Source organism: Contarinia nasturtii, unplaced genomic scaffold, assembly GCF_009176525.2.
Source record: "Contarinia nasturtii isolate CC-2019 unplaced genomic scaffold, AAFC_CNas_1.1 Cnas_scaffold_2678, whole genome shotgun sequence".
Taxonomy (NCBI): Eukaryota; Metazoa; Arthropoda; class Insecta; order Diptera; family Cecidomyiidae; genus Contarinia; species Contarinia nasturtii.
In genome coordinates, this window is record NW_022199997.1 from 1,215,470 (window position 1) to 1,236,668 (window position 21,199).

Below are 21,199 nucleotides of genomic sequence, written 5' to 3' on the forward strand. Positions count from 1 at the left end.
ATTTTCATGTGTCAACTGATTTTCGATTTCAATTCAATCATCGAAAATTGAAAAAGTTGAAGACTTTTGTGCAATTCCAAATTTGGTCTCAATTCAGTGGTTTGTAGTTTTATTTTAATCAAATGGTGGACGGTCAATAATTCGAAATTCAAAACATTCGCATTCGATTGCGTGTATCTCACGCCCAATTCCAACTTAATAAATAGCATACCCTATAAATATGTTTTTGATTCATTCAGTTCAATTTCACATTTTAGCAGTCCGCGATTGAGTTTAAAAGGCCACGTCTAATAATATACTTAATTTGAATTCCTCGTAATATAGAGAGACAAAACACAAATCATTTTTTAAAAAAATAAAGAAAAAATTCAACGGGACTATGCCCTCGTTTTAAGTACATATGCATTTTTTAATGAAATTTTCTTTATGTACATTGAATCGAATCTGAGCAGGCCATAACAATTCTGACATACAAAAATATAGGAACAGATACTTTATTTTATTTGAATTTCAAATATGTGTCCACTTGGGATTTGTTTTTTTTTTTTATTTATAATATTTTAAACAACGTAAAATTAATCCATTAACGACCGTTAATATAAAGAAAAAATACTTACTTAAAAGAATTTTTTTAAATAATCAAATACAAACTATAGCTTCAACTGTAGAATGTACTTCCAATTTCAATTCTCCGAAAGAATTAAATTAGTTCGAAAAATATGATCGTTAATGGATTAAATTGATTTTCTACGTTTATATACTTTTGGTTTTTATAATTTTGGAATTTTGAATGGAAAGTGATTTCTTTTACAACACGAACAATATTTGACAACAAAAAATCAAAATCGGTTAGAAGAGAAAAGAAAACGAATAATATGGAAAGAGAAGAGGAACAATTACATTTTTTTTTTGAAAATGCACATCGAAATGTGGCCGAGTACTTGCCTCCCATAGTAATTATCAATCAAGACTTTTCTTTTTAACTAAAAATGTTGCTAAAATGTTTCAACGATTTGTTTCACATCCATTCTGCCACGTTCTCATCGTGACTTTATCGCATTATTCTTTTTATACATTTGGTAAGAGCTAAGTGAAAGATTTAAATAAATTATGATATTCAAAATGAAAAATAATAATATGATAATGACTTAATGAATAAGAATTTGAATCTTCAAGAAGACATAAATTTGTTATAGTTTTTACTGTTCCTTATTTTTTTTTTCTTTTTAATTTTTTGCTCAAGCGCTTATTTATTTCGGGTAGTTGGTCCGGCTTGTATTATTTATCGAATTGTACTGATATTTCGCTTTCTTTTCTGATGGTTTCAAAATCTGCAGAAAAAAAAAATTTGTTCCATTTTTAATGAATTTAAAATAACATTTCTAAATTGAGTAGTTAAATAAGTTTGTTGATTACAAACCTGGAAGGAACACAGTAATGATTCATCGACCGTCATCATACCGCCTGCATTGTCAAATTCACCACAGTAATTTGGAGCTGAGAACAACGTCACCAGTTGACGCTTGGCAAAGAATTCGTAACCATCTTCGACCACTTGATGGCCACGACATATCAGCTCCAGGTCATGCATTCGCAAAAATCTCGACACGACATCAGCACCGAAGGTGAAACTTACACCCCGATCATTTTCACCCCAATCCTTAATTTATAAACAAAAAATTTCCAGTAATCGATTTACCTAAATAATTTCAAATTCACGGCCATTCAGTCATTTACCTTGACTTCTTTGTCTGGGTCACTCCATAGAAGATCGCACAATAGGCCTGTGTCTGGCACGTCTGTTGGCCGAACAATCCGTCGAATTTGCTCCATGTCTTGCAAGTCCGGACTCAAGCCGCCGTGACAACAGAAAATTTTCTCATCGATAATAGCAGCGATTGGCAAACAATTGAAGCAATCTGTAAATGTCTTCCACAATTTGATGTTGTAGCGTCGTTTGCATTCGTCAAAGAAACCTAAATAAACACACACACGCACACATCTTTATTAGCAATTATTCGTAAATTGTTGGTTTCAATAGTTTTACCATAAATTCGATTGATGCTAGCGCATTCATGGTTGCCACGCAATAAGAAGAAATTTTCCGGATATTTGATTTTGTAGGCAAGCAACAAGCATATTGTTTCCAGCGATTGTTTGCCTCTATCTACGTAGTCGCCCAAGAACAGATAGTTTGTTGGAGGATATCCGCCATACTCGAATAATCGCAATAAATCAGTGAATTGACCATGAATATCGCCTGTTTAAATAAAAGAATGATTTTCTCAAAAAAATGTCCACATTTTGCTTCTCATTGTAGAGCACGGTGTGTATAAACACTACAAACGCGCTGAATTTTTTTTACAACTTACCACAAATGCTGAGTGGTGCTTCAAGTTCCAAGAGTATTGGTTGCTGCAAGAATATTTCACGTGATTTCAAGCATAAACCTCGAACTTCCTGTTCGGTCATTTGAACGCTTTTTCCCGGTCGGCATTTTTTAACTGAAACGAAATATACCATTTAGAAAGAAATCTACACTATAATATTCTATTTGAAAAAAGAAACAATCAAAAATTATGAGCGATATGATTTCGTATGAAGCAAGGATCAAGCACGGAATTTTGTTTGCACGCAAATTCCCAATTTTCCAGATCTAATTATACAGTAGGTGGTTAAAGTAGTTAAAAAGTGAGGAAACGAAATATGCATACACTTATCCAACTGAAAATGACTCATTTTTAAATGAGCAATGGAATCTGTTTACGAAGGGAAAAACGATTGAGAAGTTGTATGTGGTTGTACGAAATGTGGTTTTGGCAGGGAAATCAATGTTGTTTTAATGTTTGTTTTATCATTTCATCAGTAACGATTCAATCAGCGTAGTTAAGTTAATTGAAATGAATTTCGAACACATGATGTGTATTTTACGTCAACCTAGATCTATTACATTGGGGCCCAGGTCGACCTATATATGAATGTGGTAAGTGAAGCAAAACATGGCATGAAAATGGTAAAAGTGATATCGAAAGGCCATTGATAAATTGAAACAAATCTATCGATTTAATATATCTATTGAATGTATCGAGAAGAGAGTATGTTATTCAGCGCTTATGGCTGAGTAATCTCTGAATAAAAACATACTCTCCTCTCGATATATTCAATAGATATATACAATGGCAATATGGGTTAATAGAAGACAAATAGACGGGCGGAAAATTTGTTCGGTCAAGTAAAAGATTAATTCCAGAGAAATGGTAAATATTTATATAATATCTCTCAATAACCGATATGATGTGAAATATTTCTTGTAGCATAACCGTCACTGCATCGGTGTATTTCTATTTGTAAAGTGTATTCAATAACCGGATCAGTCAACTGAAAATAAAGCTTACAAAGACTATCCCACACTTGGTGGCAATTACAATCCAGTTAGCAGTTGTTCTACCGAATGGATAGGGGCAACACAGAAATATATGCATGCTGTTTCACTCAGCACACAATTCTATCGAAGTTGGCTATGCAGATTTTGATGACAAAAGCGCCAGCTTCATGGCAGTAAAAAAGAAATAACGAATCATTTTCCATCTAAAACACAATCAGAACAAGAGCATTGTGACACAAATAACCCTGATTGGAGCTACACCGTTGAACGAGAAAGGTGACTGTGATTGTCGACAAAAAGGTTACATTTACGATGAACTGCATTGTACGATTGTTGTTGGACTTTTTTTCCATCCATAATATTCTCGAAGCCACACAATGGAAAATGCAATGACATTTCGATGCGACAAATGACCAGATTATTTCTCATTTATCGATGAAATACTTAAGTTAATTATATACATAAAAGTGAGTCGTTGGAAAATACCGAATGAACATATTTGTGACTTGCATTTATTTTTGTTGTCGTTGCATGTGTGTGGTGTCGTCACTTCAAAAACAAATTTCGGTAGATAATGATAGAATGGTAAAAATGAACTTGAAATGAATAGAATGAATGTGAAAGCTTTACAATTGTTCATCGGGTGGCTAGCGTTCAAAATAAATAACGGGATATGGACTCTGACACTTTTGGCAGCTGAATTTATTATTTACAAAAGTTTGATTCAAATATACATAAAAAATGATTTATCGAATAAATCGACGGAAATCATTGTAGAGGAAATGTAAAATGTGATATTCAAACGAATAGGAATTGATTATTTCAAAATTCTGAATCTAAATGCGAATTTGTGTGTTGTTGCAAGGAAATAGAGTACAATACCGAAATCAGGTGAAAAGAATTCTTTGATTCCTTTTTTCTTGGCCGGATGTTGTTCCGCTGTGCGTGGATGTAAAACTTCCTCGTCGAATTGAAGATAAATTTTATGTACATCAATAAAAGTGGAGCACGTTGGAATCGATGGCATTATTTATCGTATTTTTTTGTTCATTTGTTATGATCAGAATTGTATCATGTTAAATTCAATTCATTATTCATAATGCGCAAAATTAGTGATTTGTTGATAAATAAAAGATAGAGAGAAAAAAACAGGATGGTATTATTATAAATGTTTGCATTGAGTGAGGCATTGTTATGATTAACAATTGTGGAACGAAAGCAGGCACTTGCGTTTTGTTAAATTAAACAATTGAAATCAGACAAAATAATGACAAATTTACTCCAAATTCAATAATAATCATCCGATATTCGTATATATTCGATTCTGCAGTCGGTGAATTCTGATGCGCCACAATTACGACAGCGTCGCAATGAAAACTAACATTTGCGTAAGACCAATTTCTGGATGAAATTGTCGTATAATCACACAAAAAGTTAGAAGAAAATTAATTGATTGTACGTCTCGTTGACACACTGAACAAACATATTCAAGGTTGAATTCATCGATTGTTTTCAATTTGTTTTGCCAGTTTAAAAATGACGACGCTTTGAGCTATGTGCTTACTGCTGTTCATTCAATGTCATTTTCAAACTCGCATTGAGAAACTTTTTCTATTGAATCAGTCACATTAAGAAGAAGAAAAACTGCGGACAACATCGTTTTGAATGGAAGAATTTCCGCTGGCTGCTTTCCATTCCATCAACAACTGATTCAATTTCCATTTTGTTTCCTCTCGCAAATAAATCGGTAACAGTCGGTCTTTTTCCTTATATTTCAGATCAATTTATAATCTAAATGAAACTGTCACAAACACGGCACTGTTTAATTACGCAGCTGAAAACTTTCGACTTACAACAATCTTCGTTATAGAACGCCAGCAAAGTTGGTTCGTACGAAATTGAAAATTCATTCATTTGGCACGTTCAATATATACGTAAAAAAAAAAATAATCCTTATCCGTGCCAAATAAACAAACCGTGTTTCCATAACTGACAGCGTCACAGACATGCGGTTTCGGGTGTTTATATGAAAATAACAGAGCTGACGCAATGCGAATCCGGTTAAATTTGATACACGTGTTCAAAAGTCAATTTTTGATTTGTTTCCATTGCTTGAATAAATGTTTCGTCCAACATTTTTGAGCGATAAAATCAAAGCTTGTGAGTTGAATCGTTGAAACCATTATTATCGTATGATCGGAAATATCGACTAAATTTTATGACGGATATCATTTGTCCATTGCAGAAGGGAGAACAATTGTGTATTGTGTAACCACATGACAAGGTCGTCGTCATCGTCGTTATTGACGATGGGAGCGCCAATTCAAAGCCTCAATGGGTTTTCACATAAAATGACATTTTTTTTTTCTTCACATTTACTTTGAATGCATCGTTTTGTGTCGCCGAATCAACTGGATCGCATTTAATTTGATTGGCTTCACAAACCGCCAATGGAATGTAGTAAAAAAGAGTAAAAGTTTTTAAATTTGAATGATTTATAAAAGCCAAACTAAATAAAAGCCAATCCAGTGTGCAAATAAAATAAAACGAAACAAATTGAAACCTAATCGACTGAATGTGATTGACATTTTTGATGTAAAATATATACATCGAACAAACAGTTGTCTGCAATCATGTCTAATTGCATAATTTAGTAACAATTCATTGTTTTTCATACAAAATCACGAGTCAATCACCTTTTTGCAGTAGGATCGAAAAGGCGACATTTTGATAAAGACGCCAGAAAAAAGAACACTTCAACTGTCTGATGACGTCAAAACGAACAGAAACGCAAAAATGTGTCTGTGTCCCAAATTTGTGTGGAATGATTTACGATCACATTTCGTTATTTTTTTTTAATGTAGTGTCAGTGTTCGGCGAAAAGAAAATTAAAATCAAGGGAAAAACCGGCGAAAGAGAAGCGTTAATTTTTCAACATTGTAACATAAAGCAATTCGTGCTACATTGTTGATGATAGAATACATTTATACATATAATACATATACAATACACTCACTTAAGTTATGAACTTATGTAAAATTGTACGTCATTGAAATGTTTGTAACAGCTGAAACATTTTTATCATCTCTTTTATGAGTGATTGGCATTTACGAATCGTCCGCAGTCTTAATCGAATCTTTTAAAGTTCGAGAGCATTGAAAAATTCGTTCATTCGTGAAATAGTGGTTGTGGGTGTTCATATTCTTTCTTTTTTTTATTGAATCACACTCTGGATGGTTTGAAAGCCAACACAATGAACTGCCCTAATGGAAATATATTCTGAAATTTTCTGCTCTGATACTGATTATTTTATATCGAAGAAGAGAAAAAAAAAACCTGAAAAAATCTCTCTGCGATGTCGAACTGTACAAACACTCAAATTCATAGTACAAATTCTATTTATACTGGATGATCTTGAATCGAATAGTGGTATATAGTGTCTGTACATGGGTCGAAGCATGTTCTCGTCTCTGTTTCTGTTCGATTATTATTTCTTTAGTTTTCTTGTGATTTTGTGTTGTTACTGTTTTTGTTGCTGTTGTTGTACATTTTTTTAAAGTTTTATGTTTGGTCTGCACTTTGCTTCAAATTCATTCATTCGTTACATGATGTGATATTATTTTGTGCGATTTGCACGGCTCAATTCAATTCATTATTTGTATTTGCTATTTTTACGGTCGGTCTATTAATAGATGGTCGTTGTTCAAGCGAAAATGGTTTTAATTTAAGATAAAAAGAAAACTCAAGTAAATGTAAATGTTATGACTTTTAAAACAATGTGCACCGCTTCGTAGAATGTAACGTAAGCAAAGAATACAGATCAATTAAAATGAATGGGAATTCAAAATGAGATATGAACCACATCGTTATGCATTTGAGCATTAAATTATGAACAGGTTAAATGCGGTTCGCCGTCTTGTTATTGCCACACATTTATTTAAATGGTGGAAATCGCGATATCATTGCGATAAATAAATATTGTCAAAATTGAACATCATTAGTGGATAAAAGATAAGCATTTTATGATTTATTGCGAAAATTTTACCACCAAATACCTAGCATCGCCGTTACGAAGCTCATTAAGCGCTAGAAACGAATACGAGAATCACATAATTGCCATGAAAAGCCAAATCTGACAAACTGGACTGTCATTAAAAATACAAATTCTCCATAAAATAAATACAGTTCATTAGTTTGGCGATCGCCTTCCCATGGGGCAACATAGTAAAACTCAGAGCGCGCGTGTGTGTGTATCTGTATGTGCAATGTGCAAACTATACAAATACCAAATTCTAATGAAACAAGAACAACAGCTACCTCAACAAAATCAACAACAAGTTTTGTTTTGTTCGCCAAGTATACATTACTCAATTGCATAAAGCCAAGCAAAATGCAAAGCTTGTTACTTGTCACGCTGATGTAGTCATACGACGACGACAACGACGACTACGATGAAAACTTTTTTATTATTATTAGATAAATAAGTTAAGAGAGCAAAAACATTATTAACGGCCAAAGCGGTAAAATGAGAGAATATCTAACTAGTAATCACATGTATATTGTAGATACAGTTTATTTCTTTTATTTCTGCTGCTGAAGTTTTTTACATGCATGAAATTCTGTTAACGCTCGCACATTTTCACACAGACACACTTCTATGCGATAGTTAAATCGCAATCTATCATAACTGTTTCGGGTTTCTTTCCTTCTCTTTATCTTCATTTTCTTCTTTCTTTCTCTTTCTCCAACTTTGCTGCCACTTTTCATTCTGTTTTGGGCTTTGTTTTTATTCACACTGAGTTAACCTTCAGTACAACGTATGAATTGGTTTAAATTCTAATTCTTGTTATTACTTCAGAGACCATACGTATTATTGCTTCAATAAACCTTCAATTTTGCCTTGATTGATCGGCCCAATAAATAGAGTACACAAATAAAATAATTTATTTGAAGGGATTTTGTAAGCATTTAGATGCACAATGTGTATTACGCACAAATAAGTAATTGACTATCTTACATTCACTTGGTCAGCAAAACATACCACAAACGAATGACGTAAAAAATATCTTAAAACAATATTTTGAAAAGTTTGATGAAAAGACCGAGATTGAAGCGCTTTTGCCGTTGAATTTCCGAGTCATTATGTGTTTGTATTTTCTTAATTGAAATTTATTCGAATGAATCATTGCATTTATTTTGAGTGATTATGTCGAGTGTTCAGAAATGTCTGCGGCTGTTTCAATACGAGCTCATAATCCACTTGAATTTGGTATAAGATGTGAAAGATTTATATTCGTTAAACGAAATTCATGTCAATTGTGTTGAATCAATACCGTATTTGTTTCGATCGAAATGAACGACTGAACGTGTTCATAGTATACGGTATACGGTGTGCGATGTGCAGTAGATCTATATTGATTTTAAATCTATATACAGAGGTTCGCCGTAAATCGATCTCAATTTTGAGTAATTTAAGCCTCCCTTTTAAGATGATCATCGTATAAATATTATATTATTTGCTATTGCATGATTGATATAATTTTAAATTGAAGCAGAAACTTCGACTCACAACGTGATTAATCTTCAATGCATATGTGTATATACTGACGCCATCGCACATCATTTTATTTTATTGTTGTTGTTGCTATTGGTGTTTTGTTGGCAACAAACAACAACGTTCCACTGCACAAGGCACACACACACACATTAACTTAAATTGCCTCACGATCACTTGTGAATTTCTTATTTAATTAAATACAGTGAAGCGCACCGAAATGCACATTGAATATGAAAAATTGCTGCGGTTTATAAGATGAGCATTGAGTATTGGTTGCTTTATATATATTGCTTCGTTTATTACTTCTCACCACAAAAATGTGCATAATTCAACATCAGAATTATAGATTTGTGTGTGTGTATGTATCGCGCGCGCGTTGGGTCATTTTTCGTTTTCGTGGTCGAGTAGTTGTGCAAATGTACATCGAATTGTTGCATATTTTTCTTTCTTCTTTTGTTCATATATTTTGCAGTGAACTTTCATTTAACCTGTACCGCACACCATTGCGTATGGTTGTTGTTGTTACATTTTACTTACGGAGTCAACAACACTTCAATCGGCTGCTAAATTTTAGTTTTTTTTTGTTCTTTTGATTTTTTTCATTATTATCGCTTATTGAAAATTATCAATTCAAAATGCAACCATGACGGTCTTAATGTTCACACATACCTTCTAACAGTCTGTCGATTAAACTGTCCACATTTAGTTTGAAATCGTGGTCGCTCATTTTGGCTTCCTTCGTTTTTGTGTGTGAGATTGTGTCGTTTGTATTGGCTCTTGAAAAATCTTTAAATACTTTTATGATGCACAAAACTTATTGAACTTGTTGTCATGCACAATGTTGTAATTATTTTGATGATTGCAATTACTAGAGCTAATAATTTGTCGCAGTTTTTTTCTCTGTCGATTATTCGATAGAATTATTTAATAGGAACTATTCATTTTCATTTCTCGGAATGCAAAACTAATGAATATTCTTCGTTAGTTTTTTTTTCTTTCTCTCTTTTCGTTCGCAACAATGCAATTGCGAATAATTGTGAAACTGGCATAAAACGAAAACACACAGTGTGATCACACAACACTTGAACTTTGTATATTTCGCAAATGATTCCGTTAAATGAATGCACTTGTTACTTATTTAAAATAAATTCATTTCAAATTTTGCCAATAAAATCGTTCAAACGATATCGTTTTGATGTGTAATTTTTCTTCCCTTTTATCGTTCTCGATGCTTTCCGCTTGATTCATTTAGTACCAACTCACTGCACGAGAAACGAACTAATAATAACTACTCGAACCAGAAGCGAAAAGTGTAAAAGCATCACGCTTATAGTGGCCTAAAAGACACACACATATACCACACATTGACTACGGTCCAACTGTGAATGAGACTGACAGAGACGGACGGTGAAGTATTTTCTTCTTCTTTGCATTCGAAACGATTATCGTGTGTCTGTGTGTTTGGTTTGCTGCTGTCAATGGCAAAATGTCAAATTGTTTATCGCACCAAAAATGCTTGCATTTTATCGTCGTGCTCTTACCATCGCACTTGATCGCATTACTTCTTATTTTACAGTTGGCACAATGTTACGTCCGAAAACAATTCACTCTATTCATTCAAAATATTGTACACAGACATGCAAACGCATACACTCATACACGTAAAGCGATACGGAATGACATTCATAACGTAGCATACATCGTTCACCGACCGCAGCACAAGAAGACAACTTAACGATACTACACACGATGGTGATAAACATCAATTTGGCACAAAAGTATTCGATATATTTAAATGAATTTTATGAATATTTATGCGCACTATTTATTAAAAATACATTAAATTTGAATTTAAATCAATTGAAAGCGTGTAGTTCGATGAGTTAATGTGCTTTTGCTAGTGGTTTTCAATTGGATGCTTATTATCAATGGTATCTAAATGATAAGGACTTAAAGAGATATTATTATGATTTATTTTGTTAAATTTATCATGTTTGAAGACAATAACTCATTTTTAACGAAATATTTATCGAATATATTCGAAAAATCGCTGAAATTAACAAATTTTCAAGCATATTTCTGCTTAAAAAATCTTTTGAGTGCATTGTGGCGGCATCTATTGATCTGAATTTCATTCGTTCGATGCTTATATATATACTATAATTTTGTATGTGTTTGTGTATGTGTACGCGCCGAATCTACGTTATATCTAAACGTCTCGAATGGAATTCACGCGACTCTTCTCACAGTAACCAAATACACATAACAAACTTGAATCGCGTTTTTCGATGAAATGTGTGTCTCATTTTAAATAAAATTTGCTGCCAAATATTCAATGTAAAATAGGAGTGGATAAAAGGTGTGTGTAAGTTATATTGAACGAATTGTATGTGCAGAAAATAAGTGATTTTTTATCGAATCTTAGGATTTGTGCAATTTCGGCAAAAGTCTCATATCCAGCCAGTATGTGTTTTGACATGTATAGAAAAAACGCACAAAATACATAATACACAAGAGTAGATCTCTGGCTATATACGGGAATAGAAGCGATAGTAAACAGTATATGCGCGCGAGAAAACGCAAGACAACAAAAAAAATGAGCGAAGAATTAGTGCATTCAAAGAGATAACTCTTTTTTTTATTGATGATGATGTTTTTGTTGTGGTTATGAATTTTTCTGTTTTATTGACTGTGTATATAGAGAAAAATTTGCCAAACATTCATTTAAAATCAGCAAATGTTCCGAATTGTGAATAAACGAACGAAATGTGACCAATTGTACAACCAATAACATTCTGATTGTTGTTGTTTTTTTGGTGTGTGCACAAATAGATACGAACTCATGTGAAAAAAAATACAGCGCATACTTTAACCAATGTGGTTGTGGTGGGTACGCGTTTGTTATGTTCAAGTCACTTTGATACGGATAGCAGCCAATGTATGAATACACGAATGCAAAAAGAATATAATTTTGCGACGGAAACATACAGAAGTAGTGAATGTGTACACAGAAGAAAACACATACAAATTATACAGTATTTTTGTAATGTTTTTTTTTGCATTTTCGATTCGTATAATTTTGACCTGTTCAATTGAAATCTAATGTGATAGTAATGTAATTTTCTCAGACGTTTGTTTTTTAAGTATTGGAAAAACACTGTGTTTTCTTATTGAAATTGTCTGTGTTGAATATTTCTTTTTGGCGACGACAACAACAACAAAATCATAATTGTAATCCAAACGTTACTGCTATGTAAAATGATTCAGTGAACAAATGAAACAAAAAAATCACATAAAAAACAGATAACAATAGACTAGAAAATACAAATCAAATCCAGCGGATTAATAGAATTATTGTGCTTTATGTGTGTGTGATGTAACCAATATTTTAATTCAGCCATATAAAAACTTCATTTAAAGTGGTCTTTAACGTGACGGAACTGAAGTATTCAATTTAAAATTTAAATCAGTCACAAGAACAAAAAAATTACAGTAAATAAGTGTCGATGCAAATAAGATTGATAGAAATACTATAATTCTTTGAATAAAAATCACATAAGACAACATTTTATTTTGTCATTGCTTAAAAATTCGGTGCTGAGCTAATTTTAATGCAACAAATTTTCTTCTTTTTTTCAGATTTTTCATTTGAGTGAGACTCACCACAATAGAGTATTTGTTTATTGATCTGCCAAAAGGAAGACATTGATCGTACGAGAAAAAAACATAAAAATACATAACCTAAAATCGGTTGAGCCATTGGATTAAGTGCTTTCCAAAGCCATTCATTTCGCTTAATCACAAAGACGAAAGCCATGGATAAAACGGTATCCATGCCCATAGCTATTTTGAGGTGTTACGTACAAAAGAACTCAGTATAGAATCAGAAGAAAAAGAAGAAAAAAAAAATTTCAAAAATTAAATGTGATGGCGCATAATGAAAATATGATGATGGATAATATGTCTGATTCGGAAAGTACAGAATCATCAGAAAGTGGTACATCATCAAGTGGATCGTCGAATAGTTCCGAATCGGAGCAATCAAGTCAGTCTCTTGAACCGGCACGTATTCTTAAGCAAAATCTTGAATTGCCAAAAGGCTTATGCGAAAATGTGAGCATTTTCAATGAATTCTTTTCGCTTGATACATGGCGGTGTTTACCCGATCACATGAAAGACCAATTAAAACCATTTTTGCCAAACTTTTCGGAAATTTGTAACAATGATAAGAAGGATGTTCAACGTGAAACAAATGCTACGATACAAAAATTGTTCACAAATCAAATTACACGATTTGAAACATCGCCGCTGATCAATTTCCAACGAAATTTAGAAGATGGCAATTACCGTCCAGATATCGCACGTTTACGGGCCAACATCAAGAAAAGTCAACGACGAGAACAACGTTTTCAAAATTGCGAACGAATCAGTCATTTGGCAAAGTCGTTGGTTGTGTCACGTGAACAACAATTGCGAGATGCTTACGATGGCACTGTAATCGACACAAAGAAATTTAGTAAAAAGAAAGACGTATTTGCGGTCAATTTTAAATTAACTACGAATGCAGCAACCGTTCGATCAAAGAAACGATATTTGGAAGAAATTGAAAAAATTCGCGAAGAAGTTGGACTCGATTCAGATCTATCTGATGATGACCTTTACCCAGACGGTTTGGCCAAACGAGCAAAACGAAACGGTGGAAACAATCAAGTGAGTTTGTGGAGTATTTATACTTTTTTGATTTTCTTTTTTTCATGTGAAAAATGCTTAAATTTTAGCTTGGATTCGGCACCGGTTCAGAGCCAAGGATTATCAGTACGATGGCTCCAAAGGGAAGCAGTCAAATATTAAACCAAATTTCACTAGTTGGGAATCCAGAACAGATAATGCAAGAAATGCTCACGCAACATAAGGCTAGAAAACATGAAGATCCGGTAACATATGTTCTATTTGTAATCTCTCTTGTCTAAAATTACTGACTAATTGGTACTGTTTCTGTTTTTTTTTTTTGCATTTTCTCTTTAGGAGCACATTGAATTGGATACGTCTGACATAAAGATAAGTGATATTTATGCAAGAACATACAATACACCGGGACGAAAACCATCCGTAAAAGTGCCTACACATGTTGATTTCGATTCAAATCAAATTAAAAACGAACCCGAATTAAAAATGGATCATATGGAAACTGATTTATTGCCATCGGTCAGTTCATCGTTCGATATTCCGTCGATGGATACGTCGCACATGAGTCTGTCATCGCAGTTTGGTTTATCGCGAAATAGTTCATTTTTGGATAAAATTTCAACCATTTCGCCAACAATGAGCATAAAAGATTCGTTGAGCGATATCGGTCAACTGAAAACCGAGATTAAAGAAGAAAAACTCGAAACCGATGTATGCAAGCAATTTTTGCACGATGATGATTACAAGCCAAATCGATCAAATGAATCTCTTGGTTCGCCACACACAAAGAATCGTTCTGGCATTATGTTTGGTGCACTTGGTAAAGAGAAAAAGAAACAAGTGCATGATGTATTCATTGGCAATCCAAGTTCAAAACAATCGATGTATGTGAAAGATGAAAATTTGAATACGTCAAGTTTAGATTCAAAATTCAACGAAAATATCCTGCCACTTGTGTCGTCAATTACATCAACGCCAACCATTTCATGTTCCATATCATCGGATATAAAAATTGACAAAAGTCCGGGCGATAAATTGCTGAAGAATAACAGTTTAACGTTCTCGGATAAATCATTAAAAACCGATTCGTTCAGCGATTTGGATGGTATCGATATTATGCGACTACCTGTGGATCTCGGTGAACCGGGAAATATTGACATTTTAAATGATATTGTTGCTGACATGAAACCAGATTTGCTGCAAGAAACACACGCATGTTATTTATCACTCATTCGTGATGTATTCTGTTCGACACCTGATCATCGCACAACACTCGAAAGTTTACATTCGAAAATCTGTGCATGGGTCGCAAATCCAATTACAGCGCTTAATGATTGGTAAATATGCAAAAAATAAACACAACTTTTCTTTTTCAAAATGCTAATTCTATACATCTCTTTTAAGGTATGGCTTGGCTGACAGTTGGTTGGATCTACTTCAATCGGCCGTTCACTTTTTGGCAGGAGAGTTTCTAGATCAACCGGATGATTTTGTTCCGTACATTGAGTACAAATCAAATTTGAACATTTATCAGTGGATCGGAGCTGGACGTGACAGTGATCAACATTTGAAGCAACTGTGCGAGTATTGGTTGACACGTCGCAATGAAATGGGCATACGATCACAACCAAAACAAGAAATCGAAACTGTTCGAAGTAAACCAAACAATGTGGTTTCCATCGAAGAGACTCGTTCGCCTCATATCGAAAGAGCACTTTCGCCGCCACCACCACCACGTTGCCCAACTAAATGGGTGGTACAGAAAGCGTCTGCCGAAGAAACTGCCGAATTTCGTGAACAAGAACGCAAACGATTTGAACACCCGGAAAAGGCATTCACATACCGAATGTATGGTTATGAGAGTGTTGTTGGCCCGGTCAAAGGGATCTATACACAAATTCCGGCATTATCAAAAGCACGCGGTCACAATATGCTGACAACGGATCGTCCAAGTTTTGTGACAATTTTAACATTGGTACGCGATGCAACGGCTCGGCTTCCGAATGGCGAAGGAACTCGCACCGATATTTGTGAATTACTCAAGTCTTCACAATACATTTGTCCATCAGCATCGGAAACGGTGTTGCAAACAATTGTTAGTGGCGCTCTTGATCGCATGCACACCGAAAATGATCCATGCGTTCGATACGATTCAAAACGAAAAACGTGGATTTATTTGCATCGCAATCGAACGGAAGAAGAATTTGAAATAATGCATCAACAATTTCAGGGTCTCAGCAAACACAAGAAACAAAATAGTCGCAAGACAAAAGTTAAAAATTCAACACCAAAAACGCCCGATTCAAATCTCACAGAGAATAATCCGCCAGCAGATTGTTCAGAATTATTGGTTAATTCAACATCAATACCGTTAGCTGCAAACGCAGCAATTCCCATCGGAACAACGCCAAAGAAGAAGGCTACAATCAAAACGATACCAACCCAAGGAATTGTTTCAATATCGAGTTCAAGTTTGACACCAACGAGTGTCCAACAACAACCAACTATTCCCGCGACTGTAAAATTAACACAATCACCTGTAATCATCTCATCGCTTCCAGTGCCCGCTCTAAGTTCCATTAATTCACCCGCTCTATCGACCAATCCACCGCCATTAATCAACAAAGTGATTACAACGCAAAAGAAAACAATTGTTAAACCAGAATTGGTACCAATTCAGCAGCTGAACGAGCTAAACGAAAGCAATATTGATACAATGGACATTGACACGAATTTGGAAAATACACCGATTATAATAAGCAAATCGCCGACAGTACAAAATCAAGCGCAAATTACAGGGATAATATTAGATAAAAATCAGAAGATCAATACGAAAATTATTGGTAAACCCACGATTGGCATTGTTTCTGGTGCGCCTACCTCAGCCCAAATCAAGGTTTCTACAGCGGGTGGCATTCAAACGGTGCATGTATCACCCGGTCACACACTGATCAAATCACCGCAGGGTCAAACAACATTGATACAAACCAGCGGCAATCAATCGATTTTGACCGCAAATCAAGTTCGTCGTCCACAACAAACAAAAGCTCTTCCACCATTGGTGGCCGCTCAATCGCCAACAAATCACAGTTATGTTATACCAATTAGCATTGGCAAAAATATTACCAAAACTTTTCAACCGATTGTTACACAAACAACCAAATCCATCTCACCGAAAACCATCAAAACATCAACCGTACCTATTTTGGCGACGTCAAACAGTTTACAACGTACTTCACTGCTTCAAACACAATCACCGCAAATTGTTAGCGTTAGTGGCAACAAAACAATCATACGAGCAGCGAATACAATTCCAGCCGGCAAGAGCTTGATAAATCCATCAGTGGTTGCGGCCGCAAATCGACAACAACAAACAACAATGCAAATAATACAGGCAAAATCATTGCCACAACAAAATATAATTGTATCACCAAGTGGAGCAAATGTCATTGCTGGCAATTCAAAAGCAACCATAGTTGGAACATCATCGCCAATTATGGTTCAGAAAATTATTGCCGTTTCGAAAACGGGCGGTACAACCACAAGCAATGTGGCAGTTACCAACAGTTCAGCGTCTATTGGCAATACGATTGGAACGAACACACCGCCAGGAACGAGTTTAATTAATCCACAAATCATACAAATTCATCAATCGAACCAAGACAAATCATCGCCAACAGCAAAAGTACAAACAATATCAACAGCAAATCTAACGCCGCTTCAGCAACAAAGCTTACTTCAGACGATCAACAAACAGATTCGCGCACAAGGTGGCACCGGACAATCGAATTTGATTATTAAACCCCAAGTTTTAACACAAATTCAAAAGCAACTCCAACCGGGACAAATTCAATTGGCTCCGGTACAATCAAGCTCATCATTAATCGATGCTCAAATTCAATTGGTAACAACGGCATCGGTTAGTATTGGTCAACCAATTATCACAAGAGGTGGAATAAAAGCGACCACAAGTCTCATTCAAACATCATCGACAACGAGCCCAATAACCAGCGTTCGCAACATTTCAGCAAACAGTTCGATAATTGGCAAAGTGATTGATCAATCGGGTCAAATAATTTCATTGGAAAATCTGGTGCAACAAAAACAAGTGGGCGTACCGTCCGTTCGAATTGCCGGCACAAAAGCAGGTCAAAATCTAATTCAATTGACTGGTGCACCGGGCTCACAAATTACACAATATGCCGTGGTTTCAAGTAAGAATCCCTTTTTTAACCAAAAAAAAAAAATCTTTATCGAATGAATGTGTATTGTCAATATTTACATTTCAACATTTCCATTTCAGTTCCTCAACCTCGTTTGGTGACAACACAAGCGGTAACAACGAATGCTTCGACAATAAGCGGTCAAGTTAAAACAGCGTCGGGAATCACTTCAAGTGCCTCAAAATCGGAAATTGTGAAAATTGGCGGAAAAACAGCAATGATATCACAGCCGACAATGATCCAAGGTCAACAATCGAATGCAACAACACCGAAAATCGTGCAATCAGCGCAACTGCAACCAATCACAGCCCAGCAATTGGTGAATGCAAAAGTGCTTGGCGTACAAGGCTTTCAGGGGCTATCGCAAGTTACGTCGCTCAATCAACGCGTTAAGGCTGGTACAAGTATTCGAATGGTAAACGAATTATTTCACATTTTTATTGATTATTTTTCGATTATTTTAAATTAATTCGATTCTTTTCTTTTGTAATTCTCCCCTAGGTAAACGCATCCAATTTGAATATCGCCAATATTGATGGAAAGTCAATAATAATTGCCAAACCGACCATGATTCAATCGCCCGGTCAAATCTCAAAATCACAAATCTGGACACAACAAGGTAATAATGTCGGAAAAGCCAACATTATAAGTACATTACCGGCTGGTCAAATTCAATCGTCGCAAGTTATGTTTGGCAATCAAATTGTGAAAATTCAACCGCAACAGTCAATTGCCCAAGCACAAGGCAATTCATCAACACCAACAATGTCAGTTATTAATATCAACTCAGCAAATAACACAACAACCACGCCAACAGCAAGTGTTTCAGCAGGAACCACGAGAACCGTTGTACTTGGATCAACTGGTCAAGCGATCAAAGTACATGCACCGAATGTGATAACAACAACAGCCGCCGGCGATAAGTCAACGATCAAGGTACTTTATTTTTATTACTCATTTCGTTTTACAAAACTCATCGAGTCTGCTCTCTTCTTTTTTTATTGTAGAATGTCATCAAAGGCACAAATTTGACTACAACACCCGGTCAACGAGTAGTTTTGGCCGTACAAGGTGGCAGCCAATTCTTATTACCGCAAAATTTCCAAGGTGGCACTATCAATTTAAAATCGTTACAAGGTCTCAAGATGATTCCAATACAAACACAGCAAACAACACAAATTCAATCCAACCTAAGTAATTGATATTTAAAGTTTTGCGTTTTTAAAAAATAATATTAATGCATGCAATATTCAAATTCATTTCAGATCCACAAATCACAACCACATCTCAAACAATCAAACCGCCCAGTTCAGCCACGGACAGCTAAATTGTCTTGAAAAAGAGCCCCCGCATAAATTATCCCCAATAAACTCGACGGCATCCATTCAAAATCATCGTCATTATAATTTTCTCTAATATAGCATTTAGATTTAAAATGAACAAAACTTACATATTGTAATGGCGTTCATTCGCATTATATATAAACGGTAGCGTGTACAATGTACAATGTACATAAAAATCTACTTTCAGTTAGAAAATATTTATGATTTAAATGAATGTAAATTAAAATTTGATGATGATACGATCATCATTACACACGAAAGCTAAATAAATAATTTTAGTCGTCTAAACGAAAACAATATGAATTAAATGAATACAGATTATCGGTTTAATCACGTAAAATTTTCTTTGTAATCACAAATTTAAAGAATACAAATAACAAAAAAAATTGCAATTTCTCAATACTCATGCAGCGATTAAATTCAGCGTTATAGACAAAAAGAACTATGGATCTACAATCGTAATGTGTCGCTTTTTGTGAAAAAAATTTCATTGTTGTAGAAAGATAAAATTGTTATACGAACTGAAAAACTGTAGCAATAAAAAAATAAAAACTACTTGATCATTATTGAATTGGATTTTTATTTAATTTTTTTTTTGTATTATGCCATTTTCCGCTCAAATGAATGAACTGACATAGAAAAAAATACGGTATTGTATGCAAAAAGAAAAGAGAAAATATTTATGGGATGTTGGCCAAATAATCCTTAACAGTATTAGCATCTAGTCGTTTAAACCCGCTCTGATCACAAATGCCGACTTCGATGTTATCGGCCGTGATTTGACCCTCGAATCCTTCCTTCAATGTTAGAATGGCCGTGTGAATGGCATCATCCAATTCCAAATCTTTGTTATAACGTTTCTCCAAGAATGTTTTGCCGTTTATCGCATTTTTCCCCATTGCCGTTGCTTTCCATGCAAAATATGCACCCGATGGATCGCATTGGAACAAATATGGACGATCAATATCCCAGCCGGCAATCAACAATGACACACCGAATGGACGTACACCACCAGATTGAGTGTATTCTTGCATCAATGTTGCAACACGTTGTACAAGTTGCGATACTGGAATCGGTTCACGATAAGTGAGATAGTAATTTTGTGCCAAACGGCGAGCTTCTTTCACCAATAAACGATAGTCGGGTCCCATGCCAGAATAAACCATTCCGATATGATCAGTGATGACTTCCACCTTGTGCACGCTACTTTCATCGTATAAAATTGATTTGTGTTTATGTTCGGTGGCGATAACGAGCCCATTCGATGCTAAAATACCAACGGCCGGTGCACCAGCTGAGACTGCAGCCAATGCATACTCGATTTGCACCAATTTTCCCGATGGACTGCAATTGTTTTTTTGAAACATGAAACACATTTAAAAATTTGGAGACCAGAAATTTATTGAAATAAAGCAAGTCATATTCAGGTCAGAAGTTAGGTTAAAATATATTGTTTACCTGAATGTAGTCAACGAAAAGCTATAACGTTCGGATGCCATTCTTTCAGAATTATCTTGACGGAAAAAACTCTAATCAAATTTTATTTGATGTTTTCTCCCTAAAGTAAACACGTTCAATTTGTGTTTACACCGATTGTAACGAAAACTATTTTCACCAAGCGGGTTTTGCTGTGCAAAAGTGTAATTGTTGTGTGACAAGAATGACTCGGTATAAATGCCTGTGAATAAATATAAATGTCATCATCGAAACCGACAACCGAAGTGAAGTTGGATGTATGTTGAACGCGAAAACGACGGCTTTTTGCCAATAGGGACCACTTGTTTTGCATAATATTTGGATTTTTGTTTCACTTTTCATGGAAATTTGTGAAAATAAATGAAAATTAATAAAGAAAAAATTAAACGAAATATTGAAATTTTTTGGATTTTAAATTCCGTTCAATTTCATCAATCTAGTTAGAGAATCATATTTCAAATGCTGTTGGTAAATTCTTTTGGAATGTATTTTAATTTACGGATCATGCTCAATCCATTACAATATTCTC

At 34.7% G+C, this 21,199-nt stretch overlaps 3 protein-coding genes across 6 annotated transcripts; 1 reads left to right on the plus strand and 2 right to left on the minus strand.

Annotated features, from left to right (window-relative positions):
- Positions 1-1,223: 1,223 nt before the first annotated feature.
- On the minus strand, positions 1,224-10,338 carry LOC116348905 (serine/threonine-protein phosphatase PP1-beta catalytic subunit-like). 2 transcript variants are annotated; one of them, XM_031780110.1, is made up of 7 exons: positions 9,612-10,338; positions 4,268-4,342; positions 2,373-2,504; positions 2,048-2,260; positions 1,738-1,976; positions 1,421-1,660; positions 1,224-1,331 (listed from the first exon to the last, which is right to left on the minus strand). In XM_031780110.1, exons 1-7 carry the CDS (start codon positions 9,667-9,669, stop codon positions 1,251-1,253), a joined length of 1,038 nt encoding a protein of 345 aa, XP_031635970.1. In that variant the 5' UTR covers positions 9,670-10,338; the 3' UTR covers positions 1,224-1,250. The 2 variants fall into 2 exon arrangements, with proteins under 2 accessions (XP_031635970.1, XP_031635971.1); XM_031780111.1 differs by lacking the exon at positions 4,268-4,342 and having other exon boundaries at positions 9,612-10,330.
- An 836-nt stretch (positions 10,339-11,174) lies between these two features.
- Positions 11,175-19,655, plus strand: LOC116348718 (nuclear factor related to kappa-B-binding protein). 3 transcript variants are annotated; one of them, XM_031779791.1, is made up of 9 exons: positions 11,175-11,301; positions 12,582-13,652; positions 13,721-13,876; positions 13,968-14,965; positions 15,033-17,842; positions 17,932-18,266; positions 18,353-18,787; positions 18,859-19,045; positions 19,117-19,655. In XM_031779791.1, the coding sequence occupies exons 2-9, from the start codon at positions 12,870-12,872 to the stop codon at positions 19,176-19,178; spliced, it is 5,766 nt and encodes a 1,921-aa protein (XP_031635651.1). In that variant the 5' UTR covers positions 11,175-11,301; positions 12,582-12,869; the 3' UTR covers positions 19,179-19,655. The 3 variants fall into 3 exon arrangements, with proteins under 3 accessions (XP_031635651.1, XP_031635653.1, XP_031635652.1); XM_031779793.1 differs by having other exon boundaries at positions 14,001-14,965; XM_031779792.1 differs by having other exon boundaries at positions 11,181-11,307.
- Positions 19,656-19,782: 127 nt separating this feature from the next.
- LOC116348719 (proteasome subunit alpha type-2) lies at positions 19,783-20,878 on the minus strand. The gene is made up of 2 exons (XM_031779795.1): positions 20,653-20,878; positions 19,783-20,538 (listed from the first exon to the last, which is right to left on the minus strand). Exons 1-2 carry the CDS (start codon positions 20,691-20,693, stop codon positions 19,875-19,877), a joined length of 705 nt encoding a protein of 234 aa, XP_031635655.1. The 5' UTR covers positions 20,694-20,878; the 3' UTR covers positions 19,783-19,874.
- Positions 20,879-21,199: the final 321 nt, after the last annotated feature.